We start from the raw sequence: 12178 nt of genomic DNA, 5'->3' as shown, positions 1-12178 counted from the left end.
AGGCATGGCTGGGCAGCTGAGGACGAGGAGGTGGGAAGCTCTCCAAGTCAGATGATTGTGGGGAGACAGCACAGGGAGGAAGGAGTGATTCTGGGAATGGGAGAGGCAGCATCAGCCTCAGCGAGCACCACCACTGAACCCAGCTTCCAGGAGCTGCACGTGTGAGATTGCTGGGAGGTGCTCCCCGTGCTCAGGATGTTCAACTGGGATCTCCCCAGCATCTCTCATCCTTTGGCTTCTGCCTGGGCTGTGTCCTAATGGCACAGCCCTTTGTTCTCATTTAGGGTAAGAGGGCAACTCTGCAGCCTGAGCAATGTTTTGGCCAACAAACCTCACGGGGCACAGTACCGTGGGTCACAGAGCTGTATGGGCTTCCCAGTCCCAAGGGGTGCCTGCAGCCCCCAGCACTGGCGTGGCAGGGCTCACCCATAAGGAAATCAAGGACCGTCATGTCGATGAGGTCGAGGAGGCGATGGCCCCTGTCGTAGGGTGGCGTCTCTCGCACCTGAGCGCAGTAGTTGGGGTTCAGCTCCCACCTGCGGGAAGAGGCGAGGGCAGGGGCGGGGGCCAGGAGAGCAGCCATGGGGCAGCCCCATCTTGTCCCGTGCTGCCCCATGCCCCTCATGCCCCCCGTGCCCCGTCTCACTCAGCCTTCTTGCTCTTGTGGTAGGACCGGCGCCAGGGGCTGCGCCAGGAGCGGCGCTTGGCCAAGGTCTTGTCGGGCAGCAGGGTGGCCATGGAGCCCTCCAGCCGGTCTGGCTTGCCGCAGAGAGCGTGCTCGGTGGAGCAGTAGTAGGAACACTCCCCGTAGAAGCAGACGTTGCCCGCTGACCATGGGGACAAAGCAAAGGTTGACAAAGAGCAGGAAGGCAACGAGCCTATTACATCCATGCAGGGTGGGCTGGCAGGCGGCCGGGTGAGGATGCTCCATGCACTGTGGCTATGTGCCACCAGCAAAGCCATAGCAAGGAAAGCTTTGAGGAGCAGAGCCCCGCCGCAGGGGACCCGCTGGGAGCTGGAGCACTCCCCAAAGGGACAGTTTGCCCTGGTGCTGGGGGAGCCAGGACAGGAGCAGCTGGCTTCAGGCGAGCTCATGCGAGTGGCCACAGGAAAGGATGGACAGCATGAAAGCTCACCTGGGGAGATGAAGAAAGTCTTGGCCAGTTTCTTGTCCGTCGTGATGTCACGAATCTCCTTTGTTATATTGACCAAACGGCCAGAAACTGGGGGGATTCGCCGGAAATCCAGGATCCTGAAACACATAACTTGGAACAATTTATTGCCAGCTAGTTTTCACAGCTAGTTACTAAAACTGCCGTGAGACGCAGGTATCCCTCACAACAGGGAGGAAGAGGTGGGATGAAGGAGCAGTTTCTCTGTCCCTTTGCTATTACAGGAGGGCAGAGCTGGATGCAAAGCTTGCGTTCACCTGTCCAGGTGGAAGGCGGCAATCTCCGCGTTGTGCCGCTCAAAGTCTGAGAAGTAGAAGAAATCAGCAGGGGTCTCCTGGTCCCGGGTCTGCCTGGGAGGAGATGGAAGGGTGGGGGTGATGATGGCCTTGGACAGGGGTCACCCTGAGCGTGGACTTAGCTCCAAACCTCCCCTCACCTTATGTCCCTGGCGCCACTAGAGGTACGGCCAGACCAAGCCTCCTCCAGTCACTCTCTGCTGGGTGGTGCAGCCCCAAATCCCCAGCCAGGCCCCCATGCATCCCCTGCTCTCAACCCAAGGGCTTGGAAGCCCTCATGGACCGGAGAGTCCTGGATAGTCCTCATGGACCATCTTCTTCTTTCCACCACTGGAGGTCACTACCCTATCACAAGCTGTGCCCAGCCTGCTGCACACACCACGAAGGAAGGAGAGGGGAAGGGGATCATCCTGCTCGCCTCAGTTTTAGGGTAGAGGTGCTGAAGCATGGCAGCACATGAAGCATTTCTCTGTTTCTCCCTCCGTAGACTCCTCCGGCTGCTTCTCGTCACCTAACAGGACCGTGGGGGTGGGCTATGGGTGTGTCCCCTGCTCTACTCACTTCATGGGCTTGAAGAGGGCCTGCCCATAATTCGGGAACGTCATGATGAGCTTGAGCTGTGTCCCACCAGACTTCTGGACTGAAAGGGGGCACACAGGGATGAGGGAGGTGGACAGCAGGCAGCAGGGCAAGGGTGTGGGCAGGGGTGCAGGCAGGTAGCTGGTACCCGAGCTGACGATCCTCTGTGTGGCCAAATCCCGGAGGAGGGTGGGCATCAGGGGGTCCCGGCGGGGGTACAGCTCATAGCGATTGATGCCGACGTGGAATTTGAGCCAGGTGGGATAGGTGTCATAGGCCGTCTTCCCTGGCGGGAGGAGCGTCTCGGCTTTACTGCTGCTGACCCTGCAGCCCGACAGTGTTTAGTTGGGATGGGATGGGTCCCACATTCCCAGGCCCTTCCCAGTAGCCAGTGCATGGAGAGTGAGGTGGGGAGAAGGCTGAGCGCAAGCTCTGGGTGGTGGTGAAACCACCTCTCCCAAGTATCCTCCTTGGGACGCCTGGCATCTGGGTAGATCCCACCCATAGCTGGTGGCTGGGAAGACCTGCCAGCACAGCCAGAAGAGGTTCAGTGTCTTCCCTTGCATTCCCCACAGAAAATCCCTGGGCTTGTACTGCTCCTCTCATCCATGCTTTTATTTCCCTGCTGGAGCAGCTCATCTTGTTGGTTTTCCCCAAAGAATAAGCTCCCAGGGAATACAACTGATTACACCTGCCCATTCCCACCTCGTGTGCTCTCTGGGGACACACATGCAGCCATGAAATGGAGGTGGAGGAGCAGAGGCTGCCTAGCGATCCCCAGCACTGACCTAACTCCCACCCTCAACATCCAGTTCCCTTCGGATAGGTTTATCGTGCACTCCTGGTTTCCGCAGAGGAATGAGTTTGGGTTAGCACCACCCCTGTCTCTGTGCCTCCTGCAAATTTGCAGTTTGCTGGCATTCAAGAGAGGCTCCTGGGATATCTGCCCTCCCTCTGCACCAGCACTGCAGTGGCCCAGTCTGGCCCAGGGCATCCATAACCCAAACCCATGTCTCTCTCCCTAGGAAAACACAGACTGTGCCCCGATTTCATCAAACCAGACCCATCTTCCATGGTTAACCATAGGTGAGGTGGTCCTCAGAGACAAGGCAAATGCCCATTCGTGGAAACCAGCCCTTAAAACAGCTTTTGTTCCCTCCCAATTTTAGCAGCCACCACATTTAGAAGTTGTGCTTTCCATAAGGAATCTGCTATGTGTTATCGACACTAAAGCTTTTAATATCTTCCTTCCTAATTAGAGGTTAGTAGTCCAGTGATAAAAATAGGCAGCTGGCAGCAGTGAGCTCAGCATACAGCTGAGCCTAAAGAGGTCAGGTAATGTCCTGTGAGATGCAGGACAGGAACAGTCTCATGGTTAGGGGTTATCTACGTTGCAGGCTTTACATCTCCAGCATATCAGGAGAGGGGAATAAAACTGGGTAGACATCTAGAGTGGGGACCTCCTCATATAGAGAGAGAGAGACCAAAGGCTAGAGTCTGCACTGGGGAAGGAAAGTAGATGAGAAGACGACCTAGAAGATACCCTACATAATATTATGAATAACTTGAGAGTCTCTTGGCTTTGCCAGGCATCAGCCCAGAAATTCAGGGCTAAGGGAGGATCTGAGGCACAAGAAGAGTGCGCTCAGCAACTGGGGCCCCTCCAGGGTGGGATGCTGGTCTACGCGAGCAAACAATGTGTTTGCGCCCTGCCACTTGTCCCCTCAAACCCACATATCCCCCAAAAGCAAGCCAGGGCTGAGTTTGCTCCTCACCATTTGTCACTCTCGCTGCTGCGCAGGCTGAACTTCTCTGTAGGATTGACGACAAACAGTTTGTCTTTCTCTGTCACCTCCGGGATTGGGATGTTGTAAAGAGGATGCGCAAAGAGTGCTGCCAGTTTTGATCCCTTGGTCTGCCCCGCATTCCCCTCTCCTCTCTGGCGCTGAACCCCTGGCTCTCCAGCCTTTGCCTGTGGCCTTGCTCCCTTCAGCCAGGAGCTCTTCTCCAAGGAACTGTTGCTGCTGCTGAAATCCTGAAGGATTCGCAGGCTCAGCTTTTTGGGGCCAGCCAGCATGGGGCTGCCTGATGGGATGCCCAAGGCTTTCAGTACTTTTGCATCACAACTGCAGGGCCTGCAAGCTGTGGGTAGAGCCAAATCCATTGCGAGGTGGACCAGGAGAGCCAAGAGCAGGAGAAAGAGGAGGCTGATTTTTAATTTCCATCGGAAAAGCATTTGCAGCCGGCGCCGCATCCTTCCTCACCTGAGATGCCCAGCAAGGGGTGGGCACCCACCTGTGGCTAAAAGAGAGCTGATGTGGCCACAGCTTCTGTGCAAAACCGGGAGTGAGGCGTCCTGAATTCAGAGCATGGCAGCAACAGAGCAACCAGTGCAAGGGCAGAGTCGCAGAAAAGATCTGCCACCACGACACCTTGCAGGGTGACACTGCCGGGTCGGCAGTGGGATGGCGTGGGAGGTTGTGGCAGAATTTATCAGTGCTGATAAGGGGCGAGCTGGCATGGCCAAGGTTAGTGTGAACAGGGCAAGTTCCAAATCAATAACCGCAAGACTGGCTCAGGGACAGCGATGGATAACCCCCGCAGTGTCCCGTCCCTCTGCGCTGTCACCTGCACGGGGCTGCAGAACATCTCTGGGTATACAGCGCACTAAAGCAGTTCTGCCCCTCTGCAGCAGCCACCCTGCCCGGCACTGTGCAGCCCCATTCCCCACGTCCACCATATCCGCACATTCGTAGTCCAGGAGAGCTTTTCTCCTTCTGCTCAACAGGAGTGACTTTATCACCCACCCCCATCTATTAAAAATCACTTGTACTCAGCCCCCCTTCCAAAAACCCCTCAAATTAAGTGAAATGAAGGAGATGCGAGTATCAGCACTGCTGGGAGGGGAAAAGCTGACCGTGTAAAGAAGGGCTGCCAGGCAGGTGAGGTTCGTGGGCAGGGATGCTCCCAGGGCCTCTGGAGCAGGCAGGGGAGGTGGACAGGCAGGAGTGGGGATGCTGCCTGCTGCCTTCAGGCTCAGCACAGAGGGGCAGTGGGACCCACGGAGGGCTGGGGATTTCTGGCAGCTTGTGGAAGGGAAGGACAGTCTATTTTCACACGAAATTCACTTTTCTGGGGACACAGAGCTGGGCTGCGTGGGCAAAAACAGTTGGTGACTTGTAGGGAGGAAGCTTTGGATTTGTTAAGGGACAGAGAAGCATGGGACCACCCACAACAAGCCCGGGGGCTTGGGCACAGAGTGCAGAGCAATGTTTTTCCTTTTTTTGATTTCTCAGAGGATGCAGAGGGCACGTGAGGGTACATCACGTGGTCCTTCTTCGCTGCGTGAAGTACCAGCAGCCAGCTTGGACAGTCTCAAGCCAGGGAGGGTATGATGAGCGGCAAGCAGGAGGGGGTATGCTAGAGACCCCCTCCTCTGCTGCCATCCCTGTGCTACCATTTCACTTGTGCTGCCCTCTCCACACTGTCCTGTGCTGGGCTCGGTCCCCTCCCAGCCAGTGTGGCGAGAACACGGTGTTCCTGGTGTTCTCGGCTCACCGTGTCCCACAGTGCGACAGTTGCCTGGAAACCGCCTCCGGCTGACACCATCAGCCGCCCCAGATTCAGCCAGTCTCGCGTTCCCTTCCCTCTGCCTTGTACTAACAAGATGGCCGATGGAAGCCGGGGCAAATGGGGAGGAGGAAGACAGCTTTCCAGCCCGGCTGGCGAGCTCAAAGCCCTACAGAAGGAGCTGGGTGGAGGGGAGCAGATGGCTTCCCCAGGGAAGGGAACACGGCGTCTTGCTCCGGAAGGTTTGCTGGATCCAGTCCGGAATACGGTTTGGAAAGAAGGCACCTAGAAGGGCTATAGCTGGAACATGGGATCGTTAGGTCATTGCTTAGCAAAAAGAAACACCAACAGAATCCATGTGCTAACCGCTCACATCAAAGGAGCTGGGCTCAGCTCCCAGAGAGGGGCCACAGATTTCTTTGTTCCAGAGCCAGCCCAGGGAGAAACCCCTCCTTCCCATGCCCCTAACCAGCTCCAAACTGGGCTGGTGGGGGATAGAAACCTCTCCCCCACATCCTAGAGCCAGCTAGGGACAGGGCCCCTACTGTCCCACCCTGCTGACCAGAAGTCTCACCCTTGGAGTAAGGGAGTGTGCAATCTACCCCCTGCCCCAGTTTGGGAAGTGGAGGCAGAAGGATTAAGTGGGGCACTCGCCACCTTTAGCCCTTCAATGCTGGCATTAAATATTAACCAAGAGACTTTTCAGCAAGCCACACACGAGCCCACCGCAATGGGGAAGAACTGGAGAGCTTCAAAGCCTGCCATGATCGCCTGACAGCATGGCGAGGTACCTTGTTGCCATGACATCACTGCAGAGAAGTGGTTGAGTTTGCACCTCTTTCTTCCCATCTCCCTGCTCCCCCCAGCTCTTCCTTCATCTTCCTAGCAGGTTTGAGCCACCCTTGGGGCAGAGGAGGAGCCGTACATCCGAGGACATTTCCACTGCTGGCACCAAGTCAGGACTCCCTGGCAGCTGATAATGATGTTGCCCATCTCCCCTCAGTGGGGAGGGATGAAGTCATGAAGCGCAGCCCTCTGAGCTGCTACCACAGCTTTCTGGGACGGGCGGATAGAAAGGGTCATTTCAGCTGGCACCGACGCATCACCCTGCGTTTTTCATGTCCTTTTCTCTATCTGAGTCAGCCCGATGCTCTGAAGGGTAATGGCAGCAATATGCAGGGGGCAAGAAATGAGACTGAGAACACAATAGCAAGCCACTTGTTGCCAATTTCCCCAGCTTTCTGCTGAAAATTCTAAGGTAAAACCCTTCAGCAAGAGGCTGCAGTTTCATAGCCAAAAGCAGATAGGCCCTAGAGGCTCCAAAACATCAGTGCAGGGGGGTCTCATGTGGCAGAACACAGGACAAGGGAACATCTCCGATGCATGGACTGTACTCCCCTGAAAATTACAGACATGCCCAAAAACGTGCCAGTTCCACAGCAAAAGGAGGGCGAAAATCTTTTTTCTAACACACAGGGGCCAGCACAGCATGGCTTGACTTGCAACAGGCAGGAAAATTGATCTGTCTTAGGACACGCTTGTCTCAGAGGAGATGTCTTGGCATGCACAGCTGAATTTTGGGAAGCTGAGGTCCGTGCTTTCGCGTACATCCCTGATGACGGGCATGCAGACCAGCCAAGACAGGCTGGCTTCTTTGTGGCAACTTCTTGCAGGAAAGCTGTTACCTTTGGAAACAAAAATAGCCTGTCACTCTTCTGCGAGACACCTTGCACTTACCTTGGGGGGGAGTTACCATGTGGGAGCTGACTCGCCGCACATTCGCACCCAGCTCACCTTAATCTGTTTGCACTCTCATGCCTGAAGAGGGCTGGGGAACAGTCAGCATTCACTTATTGCCGATGCAGGTCACGGAGACATTAGCTTTGGTCAGCTGGTGACCAAAGAGATAACAAAGCAAGGCCAAAAGATTGTATGCTGAGGTAAGCAGCTCCCTGTGATCACCTGCAGGTCACTACGACCCTGCAGAGATGCCCATGACCAGTGTGGCTGTGCACAGCACACAGCAGTTAATTATTCATTAGTGTGAAAGAGGCTCGATCAATGCGACTATGGTATGGCTGAAAGTATCGTCATGCTCCAGCACGGGGCATTCCAAAGACACTGCCTTTACCTTTTCTCCTGAACCTAGAGGAGATACAAAGTTGTGGAAGAGAAAATGATCTTTTCCACCTGCCAGCTGCCGAAAGTGCCAGTCAACAGTGCTATCTTCATGTAAAGGCAGCCAGCTAGAGTGAGACAGAGCAACCAGACCAAGAGACTGGACTCCTCTGCGCTGCACAGCAAACCTGCCACTGTGGTCCACCACACATGGCGGTACCAACTACCTTATGGTACCAGTTCCCTCCCTGCTTTGCGATTCTGTTCCACCTGATCAGTGAGGAATTACGTAGGAGGACATGGGGCCCAGCCAGCACAGATGGTCAACATTTGAAATAATTTCTAGTTGTCTTCATATTACTCCAATTCCCAGCTTACAAAAGAGCTCCTGACATGATGAAATGGAGGAAGAACATCTCTAGCATCACACTGAGGTTCAGAGAAGGAACAAAAGGAATTGTAAGACCCTCCACCAGCTTGATCCACTGCAGGCACTAATGCAGAAAGGTCCTTCGGCATCTAACTATGGACTACAGTGTGCCCTCACAAAACACAAGAGGTGCGAGTGGTACTGCTGGCAACGTTCTCAGGGGAGAGTCTGAAAAATCAAGGAAGCCACGAATACAAGACCCTGAAGGTCAGAGCAGAAGCACTACCTCGGAACAAGACATGGGTACACTCCCTTGCTGCAGTTCAACAGCTGTATGCACTGAGGGCTTTGGCCAGCAGTACGGTGGGCCTGGCAACCTTCCTTAGCATTATGGCTTGCCCTGGTGAAAAGAACTGAACAGGGAGGATGAGATGCATCTCTGGTACATGCAAGTCACCCAAGAAACATGTGGGATGGACACTTGTCACTGTTCTCTACCTAAGCTTCGCTGTTGCTTACTTCCACGTTTCCTGAATTACTTTTCCTTTTCATCCTCCACTTCGGGATTTTCTTTTTAGAACACACACAGAAAAGGACATTTTACTATATTTTTATTGTAAAAACACAGTTCCCCCAATTTATATAAATAAGCCATGTACGTAACATACAATTATGTTCACTCCATCCTCCAACATTGACAGCTTTAAAAAATGAAACCGGCTAAAAGAACGCAAGTCCCAAAAGATGTTAGGTTTCTGATGACCAAGTGGTAACTCACACAGAGCCTCCTTCCTCTACCAGCCTCCAAACAAGATGCTGAAAGTACACAGCACTTGCAACACCCCCAAGAACTGACAAGGAGGCATTTGAGCCTTACAAAGAGTTCTCACCCACTCCCCAGGCGTCGTCAGCCGCCTGTGTTTTCATGCTATCTCAGTGTGCGGTGGGTGAGAAAGGAGGGGGCAGTTTGCATAGCAACCTCCTACACTCAGACAGCTCAGCTGTTGCGCCCTCCCAAAAGAAGCGGGGAAGGGCAAGCCAAGTCTGCTTCCCTGTGGCTAACACCTCCACGGGCAGCCCGAAGGGAGACCCTTGGCACTGTCAGTTCTGTACGGACATCTTAGTCATGGGGAAGAAGGTGTTCTTGGCATTCATCAAGAGGAGAGACAGGTGCTGGTCAGAGCCACACCACATGGTAGTGGGGAAGGCCGAGAAGAGAGGACGTGATGTGGAACAAGTAGGAGGAAAAAAACCCATAGGGCTAGATAGCACCTTTTCTCTTTCACTTCCCCCTCGTAGCACTGTTGTACAGCTCTGCAGCGTGTTGTGAGATTACCTATTCCCCACCTCCGTCCTGCTTCGGCTCAAACACCAAGGAAAGAGCCACAGACAGATGAGAAATCTCATGAGCAAGGACAGGACAAGTTTACGCACCAGCTATACATATCCCACGGAACTGGTACATCAGCATGAAAAAGAAAAAATTACTGACATTTAACTATTAAAAATAAAGCCCCACCTCCAGATTGTACAAAACCTGTCAAGAGAAGGAAGAAATCTCTTGTACACAGCGAGTCTGGGACCCGGGCAGATGTCAGGAGCACTTCCAGACACAAACAGCCAGGCTGCCACCGAAGAACATGTACAGCAGATTCTTCACCTCATGAGTGATCTCAAAGCCAAAACCTTCCCCAATCACCACATGCCAGGAGGACCCAAATTTCTTGTCCATCATCTCTTTGATCATCTTGGCAGCACTCTGGAGAATGTTAAGGAGGAGAGCATAGGGTGAGACAAAGCAAGCAGTGAGGTTTTATGCGAACATCCCCCTAGTTGTCTTCTCCTACTCAAGTAGACTACTCAAGTCACGGGCACCAGATAGAGCAGCTGCACTGCAGGAACTGGGAGCTCCCCAGAGCTATACCCCAGGGTAAAACTGGTCTCTGTGTTTTCAGCAGCCCCCGACAGAGCAGCTAGGAAAAATTAAAGAACTGCTTCTAGCAATCACTTCTCTTGTTTGAGCAGTCTGAAGCAAGAGTGCTGGTTCAGAAGCTGACGGAGTTACACTGGGTGCAGTGAGCACAAGAGGAGATTCAGGTCACTAAGCTGTGGCTATTTTTACAGGAGTCCATTTTTTTTTTCTCTAGCTAATTACCGAAACACTGAAACCGGGCTGACTTTTAAAAGGCTCACTTCTCCCAGATCACACCCTGCCTGATCTAAAAAAGGAGAGAGGAAGACTTTGCACTGACATGTAGTGTTTCAGGCAGGATGGGTCAGAAGGAATCTCTGGCTTCATAGCTTTGCCCTGCTCCAACACAAAACTGCTCCGGCACCAAGCAGCCTGTGCCCTGCCCATGGAGCAAGGTGTGTTTTTCTTTATTGTTGGTTCTCAAAGCTAAGGACAACCTTTCCAAAGACCGTAACTGCTGCATCACCCCCCACTTATATGGTCTCAGTAATTTCCATCAGGAGGCTGAAAGATAAGAGGGAAGACTTAACAGATTGTACCTACAGGTTCAGAGACTTTCATGTTCTCACTACCACAACAGGAGTCTCTCCCCCACTCTGGCAGGGGTGGCCTTGCTCAACACTGACAAACAGAGGGGAAGGGCCCATCTCCACACAGTTCTGAACCAAGCCCTCAGGACACAGCACATTTTATGAACAGTGTGGAAGCATGTCACAGGCAAGGCAGGATCGGGAAGGCGGTGAAGTTTGGAAGGCAGCATCGCTACTAATCTCTGCTTCCCGCAGGAAAGCAAAGTGCTCTTATGGGTCTTGCTGACAAAGGGAAACAAAGCTGAGATCTAGCCAAGCTCTTTGCTGCCTTCCACCCTTGCTCAGTGCAGAACAAGTGTAATAGGATGTCAGGATCTGACTCCACTCTGCCCCGCACCCTTGGCCCTGCTCCTGCAGGTTCCCTGAGCCGCAGCAACTGAAGGCTGGCCAGTTTGGGATTGGGCTAGTACCTCGTTGTTGGTGGCATATTTTTCACATGCCGTGACACAGAGCTCCATGGCCTCTACACGCATCTCCTCCGGCATGTCTGTGTGCTGGAAAGAGCAAACAAATAGGAGAAACTCAGCAGAAAAATAAGAGACAGACACAAGACATCAGTAAGTAGCTCTTACTTTTGCGCAGGCTATAGCAGGGGCCTGAATTGCTGGGCAAAAGGCTGCCCGTCTCTGTGATTTTTAATGTTTGCTTCAAGATGGGGGGGTGGGCATTGCCAGCCGCAAGGGCTTGTCCGTACACCAAGCATTTCTACTGTTCCAGAGAACGGTAAACAGGAAAACAGCTTACTGCATTACAGGTAATCCATTCCCATCCATCCATTCCCAGCCAATGCAGGATTCTTCTCTACCCAACATTAAGACTAGCACTAAGTAAGCGCAGCTTAAAGGAGGAGATAAATACATTTGTCACTTCTTCTGTTATAAGGTGAAGGGAAAGCATGTTAATACTGCTCCAACTACAGTCCTTAATTATTGCTATAAGCATAACAAAGCCTTTTCTTTCTCTTCTGCTATCTGGCTGGCCAGCAAGACCTTTTACTTCAGCTCCTCTAGGAAGAAAAGCAAGCTGCATCCAGAACACGGGAGATGGCTCCAAAGGCAGTATGTTCAATCTATTAGAGAGACCAGTTTGTCCCAGGCTTCCCCAGGCAGACTGGGGGAACAACTGTGCTACCAAATTTCCCTGACAGAGGTCAAGGACCAGGAGTAAGCAGAGTAAGGGACCCTCTGCAGGACTATCAGTACACATGTTCTCACAGCAGCTACTCAGTGGGAAAAACTCTTGTCTAGAAGGTTGGTCATAACAAAGGTAGAATTTCATATCTGCAACACTGGTGAATGCGTAATCCACCTCTCTTCTTACCCTAATCAGTGGAAAGCTGTGAAGTCTTTTATAATCAGCCTCCTCCTTTTTCCCCTCCCCGGTGTCTGCCATGGTCCTTCCACAGTGACCCCGGGAAGGGTTGGAGGGGTTGCCTGGAGCTCAGCAAGGTGCTATGGAGCAGACAGCTGAGGGGAACACAGCTCTGGGAACACAGGCAGACAGCTTCAGCA

The 12178-nt window shown here is 53.0% G+C and overlaps 2 protein-coding genes across 2 annotated transcripts in view; both read right to left on the bottom strand.

The window, feature by feature from the left end:
• The window catches only part of LOC104493798 (extracellular serine/threonine protein kinase FAM20C-like), a 5182-nt gene extending 1058 nt beyond the window's left edge, over positions 1 to 4124 (bottom strand). Inside the window, exons 1-7 of the mRNA XM_010136534.1 lie at positions 3823 to 4124; positions 2196 to 2371; positions 2030 to 2108; positions 1430 to 1522; positions 1137 to 1252; positions 647 to 827; positions 427 to 536 (exon numbers count right to left, since the gene is read on the bottom strand). Coding sequence (XP_010134836.1) covers positions 427 to 536; positions 647 to 827; positions 1137 to 1252; positions 1430 to 1522; positions 2030 to 2108; positions 2196 to 2371; positions 3823 to 4124 — 1057 coding nt within the window. The remainder of the gene's footprint in view (positions 1 to 426; positions 537 to 646; positions 828 to 1136; positions 1253 to 1429; positions 1523 to 2029; positions 2109 to 2195; positions 2372 to 3822) is intronic.
• A 5409-nt stretch (positions 4125 to 9533) lies between these two features.
• On the bottom strand, positions 9534 to 12162 carry DNAL4 (dynein, axonemal, light chain 4). The gene is made up of 3 exons (XM_010136533.1): positions 11988 to 12162; positions 11078 to 11161; positions 9534 to 9864 (listed from the first exon to the last, which is right to left on the bottom strand). The coding sequence occupies exons 1-3, from the start codon at positions 12057 to 12059 to the stop codon at positions 9700 to 9702; spliced, it is 321 nt and encodes a 106-aa protein (XP_010134835.1). The 5' UTR covers positions 12060 to 12162; the 3' UTR covers positions 9534 to 9699.
• Positions 12163 to 12178: the final 16 nt, after the last annotated feature.

Source organism: Buceros rhinoceros, unplaced genomic scaffold, assembly GCF_000710305.1.
Source record: "Buceros rhinoceros silvestris isolate BGI_N320 unplaced genomic scaffold, ASM71030v1 scaffold33045, whole genome shotgun sequence".
Lineage (NCBI taxonomy): Eukaryota > Metazoa > Chordata > Aves > Bucerotiformes > Bucerotidae > Buceros > Buceros rhinoceros.
Note: the sequence above shows the minus strand (reverse complement) of the source record. Positions and strands in the feature narration are given on the sequence as shown.